Raw genomic sequence first — 25,289 nt, forward strand, 5'->3', positions numbered from 1 at the left:
TGCGCTTTATGCAACGCCAACGGGTATTCACGCATGCATCAAAGCTTCGGCGCGAGTTCCTGAAAGTGGAAGGAGATTTCAGTCTGCTTCATTTTTATTAGAAAGAGGAGATTGCTCCAAGGTAAGTTGCTCTGAAAACATTTTCATTGTCTGGGGCACTGCATGTGCTCCAGTCCCTGTTGTAAGCTGCTCTGAAAACATTTCCATTGTCTGGGGCTGTGTGCAGGCAGTACATGTGCTGCAGTCCAGCGAACAGCTTTCCATCTAAATGGTCACTTTCGTTTTTGTAACGTTTCAATGGAGTGCATTCCGTATTTCTTATCTCATCTCATGTTTCCTGTGTGGTCCCTTATTAGCCTTCCTGAACTGCAAACGTTGATGATGGCAACGTCAGTAGATTCCACAGAGCAGTTCCTTGCCACCTTCACAACCCAGGAGTTCGAGAGTTATGACGACTTCAGCAGTAAACTGGAGATGTTTCGACAGGTAGCACGGTCTGCAGGCACATTCTGTGATGTGCCTTATGTTTCACTGTGTTAACAATGCTGCTTAAATGCAATTTGCTGTTCTGCTTACAGGCAACGGGGAGTCTATTTAAAAAAGTGAGCACCCATACGCTTGAGGGGGAGAACAAGAGACGGCGAGTTGAAATTCCCATCCGCTTTAAGTATGCCTCAGTGAGGCTGTGCTGTGTACACTATGGGCAGCCACGCATCCGTTCTACTGGGGTGAGACTAAATCAGAGGTAGGTGCTGCGGTCACTACATTTCCACTTGTGTAGCTTGTCAGTCCTGTAAAGCTGTTCCTTGATGCTCATCGAACCAAGATTAGATTTGCGGTATCAATACATCTCGTCAGTGAGATCCTGTGCCCACAAAGCCACGCGCATACCACCCCCGTGTCTATGGACTGCCTTTGTTCTGAATTCCTGGATGGAGCAATGGCTGGTCGACCACCTCTGCGCAACCTCCTCTGCACTGCAAAACAGGTGCGCACCAGATTTTGGGACCTTGTCATGGTGCACATGTAAACTGCTGCCAACAACACACCTGGGGATGGCTGACGTTTTGGTGAGGGCACGAGGAACTTGGGGCATGCTCATTGAATGTCTGTGCAACTTTTCAGGTATCTCGCCCTGGGCTGTGAGGTCTTCATCAGTGTGAAATTCAATACGAGCAAGAACAAACTGTGTGTCAGCTCCTACCATCTTGTACATACCGGTCATGTTTTGCATCCAGAATGTTTACGCTTCTATGCAAAGAGACGACAACTGAACGACAATGAAAGGCAGAAGGTAGAAGAGTTGGTCAAGCTGCAGGCTGGGAACAAACAGCTGAAGGATTATATCGAGCATTCATTCAATAAGACCGTGACCCTTAGTGACATTAGAAATGCAAAATCCTAGCTCAAAACAGGGGATGACAGCACTGAACATCAGTCGCGTGCCACAATCCATGGATCCTGAGCGTTTCACCCCCTGGCCTAATGATCTGATGGACCACACATACGCCTGCCTGTTCAAAGCTCCACTTCCCCCACCTGCGGTACCCTTTCCTTGCTGTTCAGTTACACAGCCACCTGTTCCTGCACCCATCCGAGCAGTGCACATGGACACACAGCCACCTGTTCCTGCACCCATCAGAGCAGTGCACATGGACACACAGCCACCTGTTTCCCCATCCGCCCTTGAAACAACCACGCAGAGCCTTGTGAGACTCCGCAATTGCCAGCTGCTGCCTGTCAAGCAGAGAGGGCATCCAAAGGGGTCAAGCACTTGGGGAACATTCAGCAAGAAGAGACTGAGCACTAAAAGAAACAAGCATGCAGTGTCCAGTGGTAGCACGAATGTGAATGCTCTTGCTGCGTACACAACTGGTGAGGTGGGAGTGCAGCCACACCGTTCTCCATCCTCAATGTTGCTTTAAGGCAAAGGTAGATAAGAGTGAAAGAAATGGAAGGTGATGCTGATAGTAGTAGGCAGGATTAAATGGGAGCGGATGGGAAGGTGCAGGAGTAGCATAACTACTAGCAGGGAACAGCTGGGCTAAATGGCCTGCTTTACGTTCATAGTCCAAAAGAAATGTGCTTCTTTTTCCAGCACCCTCACATCATTCATGTTTTCCCTGAGAGCAGCATTGAACCATCACGAGATAGGGGCAGTAACATCATCCTGACTCCTACAGCTGAGGTGGGTACTAAGTGATTCATTGGCGGTGTTATCAGTACATGCCTATACTGCAGAACATAAAGCATGCTCAACAGTAATTTCATTAGAGGGGGGGGGAAGCTCTGACACTGATGTTCTTTCCTTATTTCTTTTCATGTAAAACGTGCCCTTGAGAAAACAATCCTCGAGACTTAAGGACGGCATTCAAGCAACGGAGGCAGTGCAGGAGAGGACAAAAGGATGTGCTGATTCCTGCATCTGAGGTGGGTAATAAGTGCTTCATTGGCGACGTTATCAATTGGTGCCTTCACTGCAGAACTTAAAAAGGTGTGCACAACAGTAATTTCAGTGGATGGAGGGAGGCAAGCTCTGACATTGATTTGCTTTATTTCTTTTCATGTAAAACATGCCGTCGCAAAAACAATCCTTGAGACTTAAGGTCAGCATTCAAGCAACGAAGGCAACTGGATCATGCTGCGGAGCTTGTCACGATGTGGAAAGGAACCTTGCATTTATGGATGAAGTGGGAGTGCACATTGGGATGCGCTTGGAGAACATTCACCAAGAATAGACTGAGCTCAGACTCTTGTGACTTTGCCTTCTTCACATGGACAATACAGTAGTGGAATAGAGAGCCAAGCGTTCATTCACCACAAGGCTCTCCAGGAACAATCTCTTTAGCTGTGCATAGCAGAGACTCGGCCTGTCTGTCTAACGGGAATGCTGGCGACACAACACTCATGCATCCATGCACAGCAGTTCCTCGGATGCTTAATGTACTTAATAAAACTTCTCAATAATTAAACCCAGAATTGTCGAGGTTTTGGATGCTATTTCCCTGACTTTGCAACTGCACTTCATATATTCAACTGTGGTGGAGGGACGGAGGTACGGGGGTACAGTGGGTGGGTGAAGCGGGGGAGGGAGGGGTGGGTGAAGCGGGAGAGGGAGGGGTGGGTGAAGCGGGAGAGGGAGGGGTGGGTGAAGCGGGAGAGGGAGGGGTGGGTGAAGCGGGAGGGGTGGGGAGAGGGAGCATGCAAAAGGCAGGGACCAGACAGTTGCAATGCCTGAAGTACTGTTGAGAAGTAGGGGAGAAAGCAACTGGATTGGGGATCCGCAGCTGGAGGGAACGGAGAGGGCCGGAAGCGAGAGGCCGTAGAGAGCCGCAGGGAGCGAGCGGCCGAAGACCTTGGTGTCGCCGGGTGTGGGGACCAGCTGGTAAGTCTTTTGCTGTTGCGTTTATGGCGCATGCACAGAAAAACGCACTCCTCCTCTGCACCCCCCCACCCCCCGCGCTGCTCTCCCCGGCCCGCTCCACTCTCTCACTCCGCCACTGTGTGCTGCCTCGTGTTTGTTAGGTTGCCTCTGTGTGATTCTTTGAGCAGCGCCATCTTTAGTCCTGGCAGCTGCTACAGTCGCAAACTGACGTTTTAGTGGCACATGCTGCATTTGCACATGTGCCACAACAGCGCCACCTACCGATAGCATTGTCAGCAAATGCCATCTTTTAAACAGTTTGTGCAAATGAAAAGATGCAAGTGGTGAGGGAGAGAGGCATTGATTGCTCCAATGGCATCTTTCTTCAACTTGCAGGCCAAATGGGAGAATAGCGCCATGGACAGCAAGAGGGCACATCTGGATTGTGGGTTTCCCTAACTCGCGTCACTGACTCATTGATCTGGCCAGAGTAGCAAGCCACCAGGATGTCGAAGACAGAGAAAAAGAAGTCCAACACAGACAGAGTGAAAAGATCTCAACATCTCCAGTTTCAGGGGATGCATGGCAATGCTCGTCATGCAATGGGATGTCAATGCATAAGCTGTCATATAATTATTTTAAGCAACAGAAGCATCTGTTGATTGTGCCAATTTCTCATGACCACCTTCTCGATGTCTCCCACAGGGTCAGCTGCAGAGGGGGAGGAGTTGACACATCGCCAGCATGTTCTGGAGGAGTCAGAGAAGGAAGAAACATCAGAGCCTGCAACATCACATCCTTCTTGTGCACTCTCCACTAGCGCAGACACTTGCAACTCTTGGGTCCTTGCGCATTATTAGAAACAATGGCAGAAGGTGAAGCACACATCATTTCAGAGTAGGAGGATATGGGGGAGGCAGAGTCAGCTGTGAGCATTGCCCCTCGAAGGATGAGGACAAGGGCAGCCCTGCCCAACAGGGCAGTGATGCAGAGCCTAGGGAGTCACTAAACAGGCCTGGACCTAGAGAACCAGCATGAGGTGTGTGCCCACATGTTAGAGTTACCTGAGGCACTGCAGAGTCATGGCAGCAGAATGGAGGAGTCCATTCATCTCATGTGCTCCACAAATGTCTCAGTGCTTTAAGCATACGAGCTCCTCCAATAATAAAATGGCCAACCTCATGGAGAGCCATATGTGGCATCACTCAGAGTGGATGCAGGAATAGTGCACTGACATGCACAGAATGCATGCTGCAGTCAGTAGTATTGACAGGTCATTGGCTCAAATGCTGCAAAGAAGCATGGAGTGGATTCCAGCTACGCTTAGAGAATCACAGAATTGTTAGAGTGCAGAAGGAGGCCATTCAGCCCATCGTATCTGCACCGGCTCTCCAAATGAGCAGTTCACTTAATGCCATTCCTCTGCCTTCTCACCATAACCCTGCACATTCTTCCTTTTCAGACAACAGTCTAATTCCCTTTTGAATGCATCGATTGAATCTGCCTCCACCACACTCTCAGGCAGTGCATTTCAGATCCTAACCACTCGCTGAAAGTGTTCAAAGAAAAAATTAACATTTTACTGCCCCTATGATTTTTCTCCTGGGATTTTGCTTCCAGCAGTTTCCTGGAGATCAATCTTTAGTTCCTGGAGATTCCAGGCCATTCCTGGAGGATTGGTACTCTCCTGCCACAACTGAGCCTGGCATTACCAACCATCAAGGAGAACTGTAGAGACCAGGCTGCCTCACATTTGCACCTGAAATGTGAAGGGTTGCAGGACATGAAGAAAATAAAAACAATAAGACCATAACTTTCAGTCACGTACAGTGTAAGATAATGTAGGAACAGGAAGAGGCCATTCAACAAGATCATAGGTGATCTGTATCTTAACTTTAGCTTGTGGTCACCTCCAGCTATCAAGGGCACCATGAAAGGCTGGAGGAGGCAACAGATAGTTATGAAGGGGCCACCGTACATGGGACTCTGTCATCATCATCTGCCTTCATGGTCCCGCTGACAGACAAAGCATGTGTAGAGTTATGCCCTGTGACAGAGGCTGCCCCAGCAGTGATGCCGGTGCAGCAGCCTTTGGAGGTGCCCCCACCCGGTTCTTCCACGACAAGGCTAACTGCCATGGCCGTCTCAGTCCCAGACAGACACTAGTAGTCTGTCTCCACCTCATCTTCAGCCAAAGGAGAAGCAACTCGTAAGTGTGGCTGAGAGCAGAGGCCACCATGCCAATGATGTCACTTTGTGGATAACTTGGGTTTTCTGTTGTAAATAATATCAAATGGTTATGTGATAAAGCATTGGGCATGTTGTTGCATTAACGGGGACTTGTGTGTTTCCATTTCATCGTGGCGAGGAGCAGAAGAATGGAAAATAAGGGTTAGAAAGGCAAAGGACAGTGGAGAAGAGTGTGTCACGTGGAGACTCTGGAACCTTGCAGTGTTTGTGCCAATGGAATGTTGCTGACTTCTGTTATTAATGGATGCTTGCTCTCACGGAGATGAAGGAGACTCGCCTCTCCAAATGTCCTGCAGACTAAGTCCTGCGCAGGTGAAATGCATCTGGATCAGAGTGGCCCGAGCGTCCTGCCATCCCGATGAGTGCTTTGCCTCCTGAGTCTACCAGTGACGTACCTGCAAAGCATGGGGACCATTCTCCAGTTCTCCATCAGCCTCCTCCTCTTTCTCTTCCATTCCAGTGCCATTCCAGCACTTCTCCCGCTTCAAGATTGACATCTCACTGGAGGATTGTGTTATGGAGAGCATAGCAGACCATCACAATGCATGAGACCCTTCGAGTGTACTGGAGGGCGCCACCTGACTGGTCAAGACACTTGAACCTCATTTTCAGGAGGCTGATGGTTCATTGCTCCATTTGTCATTGCTCAGTGACAACCTTTTGTGCTCAAGTTTTTTTTTATTCTTTCATGGGATGTGGGCATCACTGGCCAGGCCAGCATTTATTGCCCTTGAGAAGGTAGTGGCGAGCTGCCTTCTTGAACCGCTGCAGTCCATGTTGGGTAGGTACATCCACAGTGCTCTAAGGAAGGGAGTTCCAGGATTTTGACTCAGCGACAGTGAAGGAATGGCGATATAGTTCCAAGTCAGGATAGTGTGTGACTTGGAGGGGAACTTGCAGGTGGTGGTGTTCCCATGTATTTGCTGCCCTTGTCCTTTTAGTTGGTAGAGGTCGCGGGTTTTGAAGGTGCTGTCTAAGGAGCCTTGGTGCATTGCTGCAGTGCATCTTGTAGATGGTACACACTGCTGCCACTGTACGTCGGTGGTGGAGGGAGTGAATGTTTATAGATGGGATGCCAATCAAGCGGGCTGCTTTGTCCTGGATGGTGTCGAGCTTCTTGAGTGTTGTTGGAGCTGCACCCATCCAGGCAAGTGGAGAGTATTCCATCACACTCCTGACTTGTGCCTTGTAGATGGTGGACAGGCTTTGGGGAGTCAGGAGGTGAGTTACTCACCTCAGGATTCCTAGCCTCTGACCTGCTCTTGTAGCCACGGTATTTATATGGCTACTCCAATTCAGTTTCTGGTCAATGGTAGCCCCTAGGATGTTGATAGTGGGGGATTCAGCAATGGTAATGCCATTGAATGCCAACATTGTCCAGGTCTTGCTGCATCTCTACACGGACTGCTTCAGTATCTGAGGAGTCACGAATGGTGTTGAACACTGTGCAATCATCAGCGAACATCCCCACTTCTGACCTTACGATTGAAGGAAGGTCATTGATGAATGCTGGACAATGAAGGCGTCATGGCAGCTTCTAGGATGGCGTGCACACACCAGCATAAAGTGCTTGCTGTGATCGCATCCAAGCTGAATGTTTAGATTGGAATCCTTGACTATTGAGGAATCTACCTGGCTGATCAGTCAGTGCCTTGATGGCTACATGGGTACAATCAATAATCCCCTGCACCTGAGGGAATTCAATGAGGGAGGCAATTCCCACTGCCCTTTGAGCTTGAGTGCCACTATCCACCTGGAACTCAATTTAATCCCCTGCCCTTTTGAACAGAGAATCCATCTCCTCTATGATGCAATGATGTCTTGCTGCCTGCAAGATGCCACCAATGTCTGCTGCCGCTCCTTGGAAGGAACTGGTTGCAAAAAAGTGCAAGGCCACTGTGACTTTTACGGCCACAGTTCCTGCGAACCCTCAATGAGGACAACCATCTGTCTGGACAGGCGCAGCTTTCTGCAGTACTGACACTCCGACAGGTCCAGGTAGCTTCTCCTTTGGCGTAAGTCCCTAAGCTGAGGATATTGCCTTTATTTATTTATTTAGAGATACAGCACTGAAACAGGCCCTTCTGCCCACCGAGTCTATGCCGACATCAACCACCCATTTATACTCATCCTACATTAATCCCATTACCCTCTCACATCCCCACATTCCCTCAATTCCCCTACCACCTACCTATACTAGGGGCAATTTATAATGGCCAATTTACCTATCAACCTGCAAGTCTTTGGCTGTGGGAGGAAACCGGAGCACCTGGCGGAAACCCACGCGGTCACAGGGAGAACTTGCAAACTCCGCACAGGCAGTACCCAGAATCGAACCCGGGTTGCTGGAGCTGTGAGGCTGCGGTGCTAACCACTGCACCGCCCTTTCGGTGCCTTTCCGCCCTTGATCCTCATCCCTGCGTCCCTGCTGCGCAGGGGTCTGCCTCTGCTTCTGCAGATGCTGTTCATCATCGCAGGTAGATCCAATCTTGGAGTAGCTTAATCTAATTTCCTTCCTTCCTTTCAATTGGAATGTTGAGTTTTCCTGAACCACCTTCTCATGAACCCATGAGGCCTATATGCAGAAGGACCCATCCACCCCACAAAAGAGCTCCTGCCACCCAAAATGCCCTCATCAAGAGTGAAGGCATATTACAGATAATTGTCCTGACGCTGTACCACTAGTTGCCTGTGAATGAGGGCCTTCTCGGAGCCTTCTCTCTTCAATGGTACCTTTTGCTGCTGTCCCACTCCTCGGAATGTTAGTCTCCTCCTGCCTGTCATGGTTGAGACCCTGCATAAATCCCGTGCTTCAAAAAAATTCAAAACTGACTCTTGCTGAACTGAAACTCGTTAAGAGCCTTAACTGGCCATTCATCCATTTTGGGTGGGTTGCCTCTTCCTGCTCTCCTTGGAGCCACTTAACCTTTGAGCGTGTCGGTTTCGCGTTGGGAATCCGGTACGCTAATCTTAAGGGTGGGCTTAAGCGACCGCCCGCCCACCTCCATTCCCGCCCTCGCATTTGAATCAAAATCCTGCCCAACCACACAGAATCCATTTCCGTCATACAGCACAGCAGAATGATAGATAGGTGACCTCTTGAGCCCAGTGCAATTCCAAGACTATTCAACAGCAATTTAGGGTCAGGCCTAAATTCTGATCTACTGATCCATTATGATGCCATATCAAGTTGAAGAGGGTCAGTGACCAACATGTGCATCTCAGTGAGCTTTCCAGTCAAGGCCAAGGCCAAATGGAATGCTAGTCAGGAGGGCGAACAATGTATGTGCAGTGGTGGGGTTGCGGGGGGGAAAAAAGAGTTTTTGAAAAGTTCTTTAAAACTCAAATCATTGCCATGCTCTATATAAAATATTGCAGACTTTTAGAATTGCTGTATTTTGCCAAACTATTGCAAGTTAAAACCAATACTGTGACATTATGAAACCATTTATATTTTGCAAAGTGTTTAGTTAGAATTAAAAGCAAACAAGACATGGTGGACTAAAGGCCTGCTACCCGACCGAACACATGCATCTGGTTCAGGTCGGGTCGCTCTTCCGGGTTCGACTTTTGGACTCCGGCCGGGTCCGGGTCGGGGACACACAACAAGAGGTGTTAAAAGTTAAAAACCTACCTGAGCTGGGAATCCAGGACGTCAAAGAAGGAGTCTGCGCAGTGAGCGACTCTATGACATCATCATGCTCACGCTGCAGCTTCCTGAAGATTGGGAGTCGCAACATAGGGGAAAGGGAAAAAATGGAAGGACTCAGGCCGGGTAGGGGTCGGGTCCGAATTGGTTCGGGTCGGGTTTTTTTTTTAATGGCCTGAGCAGACCTTTATGGTGGACCAAAAAAAGTTCATTAACATTTTCATTAATTTCTAATAACTGAACACACTGACAAACAAGGTTTAAAGTAAATTAAAATTAACAAATGAATTTCAATAGATTGTTTCACATTGTTTGATGACGAAGCAAAATAATAGTTTTACTCAAGAAACTAATAAAGAAGGTGAAAGGCTTCCTACGGACAGCGCTGATCATTTGATGAATTCATAGATTTGATTGCAACTAAAATACAATTTAAACCAAAATCAATCGTAACACACAAGTACATATCAAGCATTTAAACTCACCTTTGAAACAGACTGTGATAATGCAAATCTGCCATCATCACCCCTCTCAAAAATGGCACCCTTTTCCTGCCTCTGTACTTGCTTAAAATCTGTTACATCTCTAATTTTTTCCTGTTCAGATTTGTCATCAACCTGAAACATTAACTCTGTTTCTCTCTCTCCAGATGCTGCCTAACCTGCTGAGCATTTCCAGCATCTTGTTTTTCTTTGATTTTCAGCATTCAGTATTTTGCTTTATAATTTATTTCAAAGCTGGTTTAGTACTAAATTTGCAGCTTTTTTGTCAAGTTCCATGAAGTTTTCAGTCATGTTAAGCAAATCTGAATACCAGAGGCACTAAATGCTTTAGACATTTAAGGCTTAATTCTTTAAGACGCTCCTTAAAACCTCTCTCTTTGCCCAAGCTTTTGGTCACCTGTCTTAATATCTCCTTTTTGTTTGGTGTCACATTTTGTCTGATAGTGCACTAATACAGCAAAGGATACGTGATGGCAGTGTGTGGGGCAGCAAGTTCTTCAATATGGTTTAAAACATAAATCAGTCCAAAGGTAAACACACCAATCATGTGTGTACTAAGGGAGAGGAGGAAAAGGAAGAAGTAGCGGTAGTTTCTTCGCCCTATGCAGTTGTTCACCCACGGACAGTGATGATCAAAGTCCTGAAAACAAAATAAAATCATGAAATAAATATTATTTTTTTGTACTATAGAGCAGCGTCATGCTCATGCAAAGAACAATTATGAACTATAAAAAAAATGAACAGATAAATTAACTTCCCAAAAAAATGGACACCGTTTTGCTACCAGACAAAATGAAGAGGTCAGGTGACCTCTCCTGTACTGCGAATATACACAGTGACTGCTGGAAACTGAAACCATCATGATGTCTAGGCCAGTCTTGAAGAAAGCATTAGAAATGCTAATGGCCGCATTCCATGTTAGTGGCTACCTCTTCAACCAGTTGGACTAACAATGACCTTTGCAGACAAAGCACCTCCAGACCCCAACTCTGGATAATAAGTGTGACCAAACACACGACATTCAAACACCATTGTTTAACAATGGCCACACATTCAGAGACATTGTATGAAAACACCAGGCAAGAACAACTTTGGTCACCTAACAGGAACCAAGCCTAATAAGGTTTTTTATTTTTAAAAAGAGAGACTTTTCTGTGCAGGTAGCCAGAGCAGAGCAGAAGACAGCAAGCAAGCTAGCCAGGAGGCTGAGAGAGATCTGTTCCAGCCAAGGAGACCCTGCCGAATACTATCTTAAAAACTACCAAGAGGCAGACACGAAAAGGTGACCTTTGAAAGCTCCCCATCTGAGAGACTGAAACAGGATCTTCATCAACAGACTGTAACTGAGATGTAACCAAAGAAGTCTTCAGCCAAGCATCCGTCCACCTGAAACTCTCCAAAGCTTGACTCCGGTGAACCAGGAGAAAAGAACAGGACTGCACCATTTAAATTTTCCTCCCGGGAAAACAAGGTTTCACAATGAACTCTTTTTAAAATCACCAGACCTAAATGTATGCTATCTTTTAATTTCTGAGGACTCATTTAAAATGTGCAGATGGATTCATTGGGAACTGAAGTAATTCCGTAGATATTGGACATTGTTTTTTTTTTAAAAAAGAGGTCACTGGAAGGGCACTTGAGGTCCTGTTTGAAAACAACTTTTACTGGAAATCACATGTTTTCAGAGAAGTGATGTGTCATGATTAATGAGGGTCAGGAGGTTCTGACTTGCTGTTTGGTTTCACTTGAGATATTGTTTTGGTTCAGTTGGGGTGTGGACTGTGTTGAAAGCAGTTGGCGATAAGCCTACCAGAGAGCAGCCACCACAACTCATCCTTTTCCATCTCTTTAAGAAGCCCTGGGAATCAAGCGTAAGAAATAGAGAAACTGAATGAGCATTTCTCCAGAGATGCTCCTGGAAGGCCTGCCAGATTAATCCTTGATGCCTCTTGAAAAGAACTACTCCAGAAAAGATCTGTGTGACCTGTCTATGTGTACTTGGGCACCAGACTGTATGCAAATTTGGAACACAACATATTTCATCCTTCTTGAGGAATTAACAAGTATTTGGCCAAAGTATTTTGGGTTTTTTTTTTTGTAGAAGAGCTCTGCAGAGAAAATCTCTATTTTTCAGTTAATCGGTGCATGTCTGTGTGTGTGTGGCTAAGGTAAAAAGGGAATTTTCATATTACATTCTGTGTGTTGATGCTTTGCTTTGTTACTGGATAAGTGTTGTTTTATAATAAACTGATAGTTTTGTCGTTTATTGAAGAAACTTGGTTGGTCTATTTTATTCGGGGATAAAGAGTAGAGTATATGATTGACCATATTGGTAACTGGGTATACACTTCAATATATGTTGTGACCTGTTGGGAAGTGGAAGTAGAAGAGACAGTGCACTCCTCCCACCTTGGTCGTAACAGAGAGTGAAGTTGCAAATTTTCGTATTTTGTGAATAAACATTTATCTTTCTTAAAACCTACAAGAAAACCAAGTCATTTGTCCGTTTATTGACCATTAAAACGCTAAAGGGTTAAAACAGGATTCTAATAAAAATACTGTCCGCGGTCAGTTTTTAAAAATTAATTCATGGGATGTCGGCGACGCTGGCCAGGCCAGCATTTATTGCCCATCCCTAATTGCCCTTGAGAAGGTGGTGGTGAGCTGCCTTCTTAAACCGCTGCAGTCCATTTGGGGTAGGTATACCCACAGTGCTGTTAGGAAGGGAGTTCCAGGATTTTGACCCAGCAACAGCGAAGGAACGGCAATATAGTTCCAAGTCAGGATGGTGTATGACTTGGAGGGGAACTTGCAGGTGGTGGTGTTCCCATGTATTTGCTGCTCTTGTCCTTCTAGTTAGTAGAGGTCGCGGGTTTGGAAGGTGCTGTCTAAGGAGCCTTGGTGCATTGCTGCAGTGCATCTTGTAGATGGTACACACCGCTGCCACTGTGCATCGGTGGAGGAGGGAATGAATGTTTGTAGATGGGGTGCCAATCAAGCGGGCTGCTTTGTCCTGGATGGTGTCAAGCTTCGAGTGTTCTTGGAGCTGCACCCATCCAGGCAAGTGGAGAGTATTCCATCACACTCCTGACTTGTGCCTTGTAGATGGTGGACAGGCTTTGGGGAGTCAGGAGGTGAGTTACTCGCCTCAGGATTCCTAACCTCTGACCTGCTCTTGTAGCAACAGTATTTATATGGCTACTCCAGTTCATTTTCTAGTCAATGGTAGCCCCTAGGATGTTGATAGTGGGGGATTCAGCGATGGTAATGCCGTTGAATGTCAAGGGGAGATGGTTAGATTCTCTCTTGTTGGAGATGGTCATTGCCTGGCACTTGTGTGGCGAATGTTACTTGCCACTTATCAGCCAAAGCCTGGATATTGTCCAGGTCTTGCTGCATCTCTACACGGACTGCTTCAGTATCTGAGGAGTCACGAATGGTGCTGAACATTGTGCAATCAGCGAACATCCCCACTTCTGACCTTATGATTGAAGGAAGGTGATTGATGAAGCAGCTGAAGATGGTTGGGCCCAGGACACTACCCTGAGGAACTCCTGCAGTGATGTCCTGGAGCTCAGATGATTGACCTCCAACAACAACAACCATCTTCCTTTGCGCTAAGTATGACTCCAGCCAGCGGAGGGTTTTCCCCGATTCCCATTGACCTCAGTTTTGCTATGGCTCCTTGATGCCATACTCGGTCAAATGCTGCCTTGATGTCAAGGGCAGTCACTCTCACCTCACCTCTTGAGTTCAGCTCTTTTGTCCATGTTTGAACCAAGGCTGTAATGAGTCAGGAGCTGAGTGGCCCTGGCGGAACCCAAACTGAACGTCACTGAACAGGTGATTGCTAAGCAAGTGCCGCTTGATGGCACTGTTGATGACACCTTCCATCATTTTACTGATGATTGAGAGTAGGCTGATGGGGCGGTAATTGGCTGGGTTGGACTTTTCCTGCGTTTTGTTTACAGGACATACCTGGGCAATTTTCCACATTGCAGGGTAGATGCCAGTGTTGTAGCTGAACTGGAACAGCTTGGCTAGGGACGCGGCAAGTTCTGGAGCACAGGTCTTCAGTACTATTGCTGGAATATTGTCAGGGCCCATAGCTTTTGCAGTATCCAGTGCCTTCAGTCGTTTCTTGATATCACGTGGAGTGAATCGAATTGGCTGATGTCTGGCATCTGTGATGCTGGGGACTTCAGGAGGAGGCCGAGATGGATCATCAACTCGGCACTTCTGGCTGAAGATTGTTGCAAATGCTTCAGCCTTATCTTTCGCACTGGTGTGCTGGGCTTCCCCATCATTGAGGATGGGGATATTTGTGGAGCCACCTCCTCCAGTTAGTTGTTTAATTGTCCACCACCATTCACGGCTGGATGTGGCAGGACTGCAGAGCTTAGATCTGATCCGTTGGTTATGGGATCGCTTAGTTCTGTCTATCACATGCTGCTTACACAGTTTGGCACACAGATAGTCCTGTGTTGTAGCTTCACCAGGTTGACACCTCATTTTGAGGTATGCCTGGTGCTGCTCCTGGCATGCCCTCCTGCACTTTTCATTGAACCAGGGTTGGTCTCCTGGCTTGATGGGGATATGCCAGACCATGAGGTTACAGATTGTGGTAGAGTACAATTCTGCTGCTGCTGATGGCCCACAGCGCCTCATGGATGCCCAGTTTTGCACTGCTAGATCTGTTCGAAATCTATCCCATTTAGCACGGTGATAGTGCCACACAACACGACGGACGGTATCCTCAACGTGAAGGCGGGACTTTGTCTCCACAAGGGCTGTGCGGTGGTCACTCCTACCAATACAGTCATGGACAGATGCATCTGCAGCAGCAGATTGGGGAGGACGAGGTCAAGTATGTTTTTCCCTCGTGTTGGTTCCCCCACCACCTGCCGCAGACCCAGTCTATCAGCTATGTCCTTTAGGACTCGGCCAGCTCGGTCAGTAGTGGTGCTACCGAGCCATTCTTGGTGAAGGACATTGAAGTCCCCCACCCAGAGTACATTTTGTGCCCTTGCACCCTCAGTGCTTCCTGCAAGTGGTGTTCAACATGGAGGAGTACGGAGTCATCAGCTGAGGGAGGGCGGTAGGTGGTAATCAGTAGGAGGTTACCTTGCCCATGTTTGACCTGATGCCATGAGACTTCATGGGGTCCGGAGTCGATGTTGAGGACTCCCAGGGAAACTCCCTCCCTACTGTATACCACTGTCCCGCCACCTCTGGTGGGTCTGTCCTGCCGGTGATGGCAGTGTCTGGGACATTGTCTGTAAGGTATGATTCCGTGAGTATGCCTATGTCAGATTGTTGCTTGACTAGTCTTTGGGACAGCTCTCCAAACTTTGGGTCAAGCCCCCAGATTTTAGTAAGGAGGACTTTGCAGGGTCTGCCGTTGTTGTTTCCGGTGCCTCGATCGATGCCGGGTGGTCCGTCCGGTTTCACTCCTTTTTATTGGCTTCGTAGTGGTTAGGTACAACTGAGTGGTTTGCTAGGCCATTTCAGAGGGCATGTAAGAGTTAACCACATTGCTGTGGGTCTGGAGTCACATGTAGGCCAGACCAGGTAAGGACAACAGGTTTGCTTCCCTAAAGGACATTAGTGAACCAGATGGGTTTTTACAACAATTGACAATGGTTTCATAGCCATCATTAGACTAGCTTTTAATTCCAGATTTATTAATTAAATTCAAATTCCACCTTCTGCTGTGGTGGGATTCGAACCCATGACCCCAAGAAATACCCTGGGTCTCCAGGTTACTAGTCCAGTGATAATATCACTACGCCACTGCTTACCCTGAGAGCTGAAAAGGGAAACCATCCTGATCATTTCCTACCTATCCATAATAGCAGTCAAAATTTAACATGATGTCTTTTGCATTAAGAACAACCACTACACTTCCTTAGAGGATACAGGCACAGATATTTCCTTCATTTATCTTCTGTCCATCACCTTTTTCAGTGTATTGGGAATCAATGGCAGGAAATGCAACCCAAGCGCTCCCTCAACACAAATAAGCGGTACCAGCTATTCGATTTTCTTATAGTGTCCATTTAATTGATGTTGACTATGATGCATGTATGTTCACAAATGTACTGTTCAACAATATTTTTAGTTATGACATTAAACAGCGCCAATGAGAACTCCTTGAAGTGGCATGTAAGCAAAACAAAGATACCAAGATCAGCTGAGTTAGTAGTTGTACAGCAAGATGCTTTCCACTGCAAATGCCATTCTGATTTTCCCCTTTCAACCAATTTCAGTTTAAGAGGTTTGTTCACAATGTGACATTAACTTTGCAAGCTTTGGTTTAACTATTCTGTTTGCATCCCACTATACAATAGTGTTACGACCGACCGCTCGTCAAAGCCCCCAATCAAAATATACGATTCTGATTGTGCTGGGACCAACGCACTGTTAATTCAATCCTGCTGTTCTACAGATCAGCTAACATATCATTTAAAAACTTTCCAAATTAAAGAAAGACCCAGCCAAATTGTACCATCAATTAACCCCCGAATGAGGCTAACCTAACCAGGTGTCTTTAAATCAATAAATTAACTCTTTAATTAGAAGAACTAAATTCTTAAACACAATGAAGATATAAACAACAATTAAAATAAAAAAATTACAGTCCTTGCAAATTTACAAGCCAATGTTGCTCGAAGCCCTCACAGGATGTTGCTTTCCTTCTCCAGCGAATTTCAACAATTAATGATTTGCAAACACTTTCAACAGAATCAATCTGACTTTAGAGTTTTTGAGGGATAAAAGATTGTCACATTCTGACTTCCCATCCTTCAGTTTAAATGACCAGAGATCTCTGTCTTGGCTTGACTTTTTAGAATTTTGAGATAATAATTAAACAGACTAAAATCCTATTCTTTCAGTTTAAATGGTAGAGAGCTCTTTTCCAGGTGTGCTCATCACAGCTGTGTCCTCTGTGTCTGTTAGAACAAACCGTCTTCAACTCATAAGCCCGTTCAAAACTGAACTGTAACAAATGTATCGCATCAGGCTCACTCCCAGTGGCTGTATCTATGGTAACGAGAATGCAGCCTTGGATTCGCAGTCGCCAAATGGCTGTTTCTAAGGCAACGAAAATGCACCTTCCTGTAATTCCTCAGGCTTGCCGGCTCTTAAAGCAATACTGATCCCTTGCAAGCCTTAAAGGCAAACCGCATATTCCAAAAAAAAACTACAGGACCATGACAATATATACATAAGAAGATGTCCTTTAATACAATAAAAGCCATCAGTAGTTGAAGCTCAGTGAGTTGTGAGCTGTGTAGACCAGGAAGGCCCAAGGTTCAATCCCATTCTATGCACAGTGAGCTAATACAAACCAGGGTGGTGTTAGGGACAGGATAACTGACCTTAGTGACAAGGGAAGTTTGGGGGATGGGGAAGGAGAACAATCCATTGTTGCAGTTTCTGATCACGACTCAGAGACCCCTACTGGAAGTGCATGCGTGGACCTCGAGTAAAGACAATGGTAATGATAAAATAACTTAGAGACCACAAGTGAACCTTATGAATAATGAACATGCCAACCAGTCACCATCAAAACTGCACTCAGAAAGTATGACTTGAGGCATATAGTATCCAACATCAGAGGAGATGGGGAAGCGTTAAATGAATATTTTTCGTCAGTATTTACAGTAGAGAAAGAAAATGTTTTCGAGGAGAATACTGAGCTACAAACTACTAGGCTAGATGGGATTGAGGTTCACAAGGAGGAGGTGTTAGCAATTTTGGAAAGTGTGAAAATAGATAAGTCCCCTGGGCCAGATGGGATTTATCCTAGGATTCTCTGGGAAGCCAGGGAGGAGATTGCAGAGCCTTTGTCCTTGATCTTTATGTCGTCATTGTCGACAGGAATAGTGCCGGAAGACTGGAGGATAGCAAATGTTGTCCCCTTGTTCAAGAAGGGGAGTAGAGACAGGTAATTATAGACCTGTGAGCCTTACTTCGGTTGTGGGTAAAAGGTTGGAAAAGATTATAAGAGATAGGATTTATAATCATCTTGAAAAGAATAAGTTCATTAGCGATAGTCAGCACGGTTTTGTGAAGGGTAGGTCGTGCCTCACAAACCTTATTGAGTTTTTTCAGAAGGTGACCAAACAGGTGGATGAGGGTAAAGCCGTGGATGTGGTGTATATGGATTTCAGTAAGGCGTTTGATAAGGTTCCCCACGGTAGGCTATTGCAGAAAATACGGAAGTATGGGATTGAAGGTGATTTAGTGCTTTGGATCAGAAATTGGCTAGCTGAAAGAAGACAGAGGGTGGTGGTTGATGGCAAATGTTCACCCTGGAGTTTAGTTACTAGTGGTGTACCGCAAGGATCTGTTTTGGGGCCACTGCTGTTTGTCATTTTTATAAATGACCTGGATGAGGGTGTAGAAGGGTGGGTTAGTAAATTTGCGGATGACACGAAGGTCGGTGGAGTTGTGGAAAGTGCCGAAGGATGTTGTAGGGTACAGAGGGACATAGATAGGCTGCAGAGCTGGGCTGAGAGATGGCAAATGGAGTTTAATGCGGAAAAGTGTGAGGTGATTCACTTTGGAAGGAGTAACAGGAATGCAGAGTACTGGGCTAATGGGAAGATTCTTGGTAGTGTAGATGAGCAGAGAGATCTTGGTGTCCAGGTACATAAATCCCTGAAAGTTGCCACCCAGGTTAATAGGGCTGTTAAGAAGGCATATGGTGTGTTAGCTTTTATTAGTAGGGGGATCGAGTTTCGGAGCCACGAGGTCATGCTGCAGCTGTACAAAACTCTGGTGCGGCCGCACCTGGAGTATTGCGTGCAGTTCTGGTCACCGCATTATAGGAAGGATGTGGAAGCTTTGGAAAGGGTGCAGAGGAGATTTACTAGGATGTTGCCTGGTATGGAGGGAAGGTCTTACGAGGAAAGGCTGAGGGACTTGAGGTTGTTTTCGTTGGAGAGAAGGAGGAGGAGAGGTGACTTAATAGAGACATATAAGATAATCAGAGGGTTAGATAGGGTGGATAGTGAGAGTCTTTTTCCTCGGATGATGATGGCAAACATGAGGGGACATAGCTTTAAGTTGAGGGGTGATAGATATAGGACAGATGTCAGAGGTAGTTTCTTTACTCAGAGAGTAGTAGGGGCGTGGAACGCCCTGCCTGCAACAGTAGTAGACTCGCCAACTTTAAGGGCATTTAAGTGGTCATTGGATAGACATATGGATGAAAATGGAATAGTGTAGGTCAGATGGTTTCACAGGTCGGCGCAACATCGAGGGCCGAAGGGCCTGTACTGCGCTGTAATGTTCTATGTTCTAACAGTGAAAATATACAATTAGGTCGTAAAAATTACACTAGCAAGATTCACACATGAGGAATGGTTATTTAGGCAAAGTAAGCATTCACAGAACCATACACAGAGAATCAACATCTTCAGGAGGAGGGGAAAAAAATGGGTGAGGCAAATGAATAAAATAAAAACGCCAGTGTATTATCATGTTGTTACAACCAAGGTCAGAGGAATACACTGTCTTTCTCTAGTTCCACTACACTGGTCACAAAACATAATTAAATGTTTTGCCCAGTTACCAATACGGCCAATTATATACTTTATATTAGTTTCAGAATAAAAATCCACCAACCAGGTTTCTTTAATAAGTAACAAAATTGTTGATTTATTATAAAACAAGACTTTTTCGTGAAAGATGCAAAACTTATTAACACAGTTTGAAATATGAAAGTATCAATATCTACCCTTCTAAAATAACCTCTCTCTCTCTCACACACACACACACACACAGACACAGACTCAGATTAAAGAAAAATGAACAAACTGCCTCTGCAGAGATCAACTTAAAAAAAAAATACTTTGGCCAATTTATTGTCAATTCTTGAAGAAATAGGATAAGATATGGAATGTTACAAATGACTTTCGGTCTGGCATCCTGGTCCATGTAGACGGTGTCACTAGACACATGTGGTTGTCACTGGGATCTTTTCAGAAGCAGTTCGTTCAGGAGATGTTGAGAGAAAGTCTTCCTGAAACTTCCCAGGAGAAATGCTGCATCAGTTTCTCCAGCTCTCACATTGGATTCTCCGGGTTTCTCAAAGAGGTGGAACAGGATGGGTTGGTTGCTCCACTCTCTCTGCAAGCTGCAACTCCAAATGACCAAACAGTCCAGCCCCAAAAAAGAAAGCCAAAAACTCCTGACAACCATAAACCTAGACATGTGACTTCTCTGTATGCAACTCCAATAGCCAGCAAGGCTCATGTTTATTTAGCCCTTCATCATCTCTTCCACTAAGTGTTTTTTTAAAATAAAAATCTGAAGTGTCCTTCCAGCAACCTTTAAAAAACAAATCCAGGCATCTCCTCAGTCTTCCAAATGAACCAATTTTCAGTCTTTTAAACACCAGTCCTCAAAAAATAATAATGGAAGTAACTTCATGACAATGTCAGCAATAAGTTAACAAGCAACTCTAACGACAGCATCTCTTACCTCAACACAGTTGTCACACACACTGCAATGAGAGCACCGCGGTGGCCTATAAAAATGACATGTCGCACACCATTTCATCCGTACTTGGATTCCTTTGATTTCCACGTTCTTGTAGAGTGGAGCTCGAAAGTCATCATCCTTATCCTCATCCTCATTAGCTGAAAGAAATCAATTACTTTTATAAAACAGAAACCAGGTTAGAATTTGAAATAGCTTCTGTCCATTGTACAGATTTCAGACTACGGGGTTTTGTGTCCTGGGATGATAACTCAACTGTGTCAAAAATATAAGTAATGGCATAACTGTAGCGTGAACTTCAGTTCAACAAAATAAATTCATGAGTCCTTTGCACTGGTGAGACATCTGAACATGATAAACTATAACATGGTGAATTCACCATTTTAGGTGAATAAAGGGATGGTGTGAAAAATCCTCATTGTTAAAATGATCACGTGCGTGGTTAGCTTAAAACTTCCACCGACTCAAACAGTTCACTTTAATTGTTGTTACTTGGTTGTCTAAACTCTCTTTCCATTTTTTTTAACTGAGGAATTTCAGTTTTTCTCTGACCTTATTGGATTTAAAGAGTTGTAATTTCTCTATCCGTTTTCTACCTTGAACGCCTGTCTCAAGCTCACCTCGGGCAGTCTGACCATATTTCTTTCTGCTGCAGCTCAACCTTTTCAACAAAACCTTAGTTGCTGAGAGATGAACATTCCCTACTTAAGCCTGGTCAAAGCTCCAAACTAGTCTTAGTCTTCCATGTGATTCTGGTTCTAAATAATTCTTCAACTCAGTCTTCGTCTTAGCTCCTCCCATGTTCACTGAAACCACATCTGGCGTGTGCATTAGTCAGACTGAGCAGCTTTATTAAAATGGATAGTCGAAGGGAGAACCTTGTGTGTCGATTTCAAGCAGTGTCACATTGAATGCCAGCAAGTTAACCTAAAGTGAAATGGACAAAAGGATGACAGTCCAAACTCTGATACACAAATAGGAAAGATGCAAGAATTTTTTTTAAATGGTGAATTATTTAACTATGTTAAGAAACAAAATGCATCAGCAACCCTCTGACTTAACCACATTAACACACTTTATATAGAGTATTTGCATTTTTCCATGAAATATGTATAGCATACAATCATAGAAACATACAGACATGAGGCAGCCATTTGACCTATTGTGAAAAGGCAGACTTGCATTTATATAGCACCTTTCATGACCACCAGACATCCCAAAGCACTTCACAACCAATGAAGTATTTTTAAAGTGTTGTTACTGTGTAATATAGGAAATACAGCAGCCAATTTGTGCACAAACAACAACATAATATCCAGATAATCCGTTTTTCTGATGTTGATTGATGGATAGGACACTGGGGATAACTCCCCTGGCCCTTCTTCGAAATAATGCCATGGGGTCATTTTTGTCCACCTGAGGGGGCAGTTTAATATCTCATCTGAGAGACAGCATCTCTGACAGTGCAGCACTCCCTTAGTATTGCACTGGAGAATCAGCCCAGATTTTGTGCCCAAGTCCTGGAGTAGGACTTGGAGCCACAATCTTTTGATTCAGAGGCGAGTGTGCTATCCAATGAGCCAGAGCTAACACTCATGCCTGTGCCAGTTTTTTTTAGTTTTTTTTTTATAAAAAGAGCTATCTAATTAATCCCACTCTCTTGCTTTTTCTCTGTAGCGCTGTAATTTTCTCCCTTTCAAATATTTATCCAATTCCCTATAGAAAGTTACTATTGAGTCTGCTTTCAATACCCTTTCAGGAGGTGCATTCCAGATCATAACATCTCACTGCGTAATTTTTTTTGCCTTGCATCCCCTCTGGTGCTTTTGCCAATTACCTTAACTTTGTGTTCTCTAATTACCAACCCACCTGCTAGTTGGAACAGTTTCCCCTTATTTACTCTATCAAAACTGTCCATGAAGTACACATAATTCCAATCCATCATACATAATGAAAAATCCAACTCATGAATAGTTTAAGATTGATGTGACCAGTGAAAGACACCTGGCTGATACAGAACTTGCAAAGGTGGAAATTATTTTAGTAACTCAGGAATCAATCTAAATATTTTGCACAGCATGCTGAGATCATTGGAAAACTATTATCTGCAGTACAGCCAAATTATTCAATACTCAATAACCCAAAGTGAATCAGAGATCATATGATCAGCAGAATTTCCTTGGCCAGCTGCCAAGATGCAATTTCCAAATCTCTCTTTCTCTTCTAATTCCCTCCCCCGTTAATGCCATCCTTGCTATTGTTACTGCAATTGTTCTAACTTCTAGAACATTCTTGCCAAATATTTGATTCCACAGATTACAAAATAAGGACTAGAATGATGTTACTCCAAGTCTCTCATCAGTCTGATTCAAATCACAATTTATAGGTCACCTTAAGGAAGGAACCTGTTTTCCTTGGGTTTAAGTAAATAAATCCGTGCTGTGTTCACAGCATCTCACTATTGTCATCACTTTAAATGCACAATTTATGTCTGTATTCTAAGTAGGCCTCCTCACCCTGGCTGAACATTATTGTCTAGTTGTGACTGACTGTAAAGTCTAATGTATAAATTACAATTTCATGCAAGTTTTTGACTCTTCAGTAAATAGGAATGTGACTTATAAACAGCCATTAAATAAGTTTTACATAAAATTGACCAAATTTACAGGGTGTACTACCCATCAATATGTACCATTTGGCAACACAACAGCAACATTAAAGAAACATTCCATGTTGTTGATTTACAAACTGCAGCATCTTTTAAATGAAATCTATGGGCACATTATCCAAAGCCCGTCCTACACATTGCTTGACAGCTGGTTCCAAGATGTTTGATTAGACTTGCTGGTATGAGGCAACAAACATGGGATAGGGAGGAGTGGAAGGAGACAAGCAGAAACATAAGCCTTCTCGTTGCAAGACATGACAATTTGAATAAACCTGGCTACTTTTCAACATGGCAAGTGTTTGGGCAGTCAGAGGCAGAACACAGGAAACTCAAATCTGCAGCAATAAGAAAATTCAAGTTGACAATAGTAAGCTAAATTGGTTCTTCACTGTACATGTTCTAGTGTCCAATTTTAATGGGGAAATCAAAGCAAAAGGCTAGTAAACAGCTGAATCGAGCCAATGTATTTATAGTCCTGCCAATAGTCATAATAACTAGCACCAAATTTATAAATAAAAATTTTAAAAAGCAATCCAATTTGCTTGGTAAATGTCAAGCTGTGCACTTCAGCACCAATTCTAAAAAAATGAAAGAACAAACTGTTACAGCAATAATGCTGCGGCAAAGACGGCTTTGCTTTTGTTTCAATGGATAACATATTTTCAGAGAGCAAAGTTAATAATGTGGTTAGGGTGACTTTAGCATAAATTGAGCACTGTGCTCAAAGGACAGCATTTTCAATAACCTGACGTCAATTACAACTATACTGCCTTGATTTTCTAATTAACAGAGAGTTAGATATGCTTTATTTCCTTCAGTAGGTGTATTACTGATTACTATATGAGGTAGGAATGATTCTAGAGATGGGTAATGATAATGTTGAGAGATTCTTCACAAAAGGGAAGAATTTAATTTAGACACCAAGTAGATAATGGGTGAAGGGTGATTTGACAGAGTAATTTAGGAGGAAGAGTGAGCGACTAAGATCAGGATGGCTGAAAGTTCTGCCACGGGTGATGGAGCAAGGGTGAGAGGGGGAGCAGAGGCAAAACGTGCTCACAGTCATCCAGATTTCAGGAAAACAGAACATGAATGTAGAGCTGAAGGAAGTTGCAGAAATAAGCCAGTGAGGGAATGGAATCAATGCATTGGAGGTTCAACCACCAGTGGAGGTTAGTGACGATGGGTGAACAGAACTTAGCATTGAATAGGATGCAGATGGTGGAGCTTTGGATGAACCAGGATTGGGGAACCTGCCAGGAAAGTGAATAAAATTAAGCCCAGAGGTGGCAAAGACCAGAAATGAGAATGACAGACAGATGTGGATTAGGGTGATATTTTAGAAGTGAAAATAGCGAGATGATCTCACTGTTGAATTGAACACTATAAAGATTATATGTGGCTAGGTTTAGCCTCACTGATACTGTTCCTAAGGGACAATTTGGGGCAAGACAAAAGTGATCATGCAGGGAGTAGTATAATGGTAATCCATAAGCAGCTGCAAATAGTGCAAGTTAAAATACTCAAAGCAAGAATGCAATTTTGTTAGGAGGATATTTAGAACAGTGCTACTAATTTAAAGAGAAAATCTCAGATCATTTTATGTCCATTAAGTTTTATTATGCACACATGTTGAGTTTAGACCAGTGGTTTACGCTGCTATTGAGTTATCAGCAAAATTTCTTGCAAATTAAAATGACCGGCACTTCTGAAGTTCTGCAATAAGTAGTTCTTTACTCTTAAACAATGCAGAGAACCTGCAAACCGTAGTTGTATAATCTTTGCACACCAACCTCGTGGAAATATTCCAGGGTCCATAAATGTTGCCATGCTGAAGTTAGCCAAAACAAACAGAAACATGAGGCCATTGTAGACTGGAATTGCTGGAGATATTTCTTTTGTTAACCAAGGGCACCTGTGTGAAACAAAAAATGATACAGGTTGGGAAAAGAATCAAACAATGCCCCTTGTTCTTAATTTCTACCCAGACAATCCTGTTGGGAAGTGAGAATAGTGATTGAACAGTGCTTCAACATTCTAGTCTCCAGCATATGCCAGAGTGTTTGAGTGCAGTTAACACCTTTGGCACCAGACACCAACACGAGTCTCATCTTCTTCAACAAGCAGTGAGTGGAGGAAACAACAAAATAAAATGTATGGGTGTCCTGATGAGCAATCAGAAAAAAACTTTTCTAAATAGCAAATGCATTTTAATAGTTGCAGATCATAAGTAGTTATGTAATTCATTGACACTTTGGACACGGCAATATAACTTCTATAGCATTGTTCTTATATACTATGTGATTATTTAAATATTTTAAAGGACTCGAGAATAAGCAACGT

At 44.3% G+C, this 25,289-nt stretch overlaps 1 protein-coding gene across 2 annotated transcripts in view; it reads right to left on the reverse strand.

Moving 5' to 3' along the window:
• zdhhc8b (zinc finger DHHC-type palmitoyltransferase 8b) overlaps nucleotides 1-25,289 on the reverse strand; it is a 236,779-nt gene that overhangs the window by 36,192 nt on the left and 175,298 nt on the right. The window contains exons 1-4 of one of the 2 annotated variants that reach the window (XM_068054651.1): nucleotides 24,740-24,825; nucleotides 20,899-21,205; nucleotides 20,261-20,418; nucleotides 10,234-10,406 (exon numbers count right to left, since the gene is read on the reverse strand). In XM_068054651.1, the coding sequence (XP_067910752.1) occupies nucleotides 10,234-10,406; nucleotides 20,261-20,338 (251 nt within the window). In that variant the 5' untranslated portion in view covers nucleotides 20,339-20,418; nucleotides 20,899-21,205; nucleotides 24,740-24,825. Of the gene's footprint in view, nucleotides 1-10,233; nucleotides 10,407-20,260; nucleotides 20,419-20,898; nucleotides 21,206-24,739; nucleotides 24,862-25,289 lie in introns of those variants that run through there. The other variant, XM_068054650.1, reaches the window with a different exon arrangement.

The sequence above is a fragment of the Heterodontus francisci genome, chromosome 23, assembly GCF_036365525.1.
Source record: "Heterodontus francisci isolate sHetFra1 chromosome 23, sHetFra1.hap1, whole genome shotgun sequence".
Lineage (NCBI taxonomy): Eukaryota > Metazoa > Chordata > Chondrichthyes > Heterodontiformes > Heterodontidae > Heterodontus > Heterodontus francisci.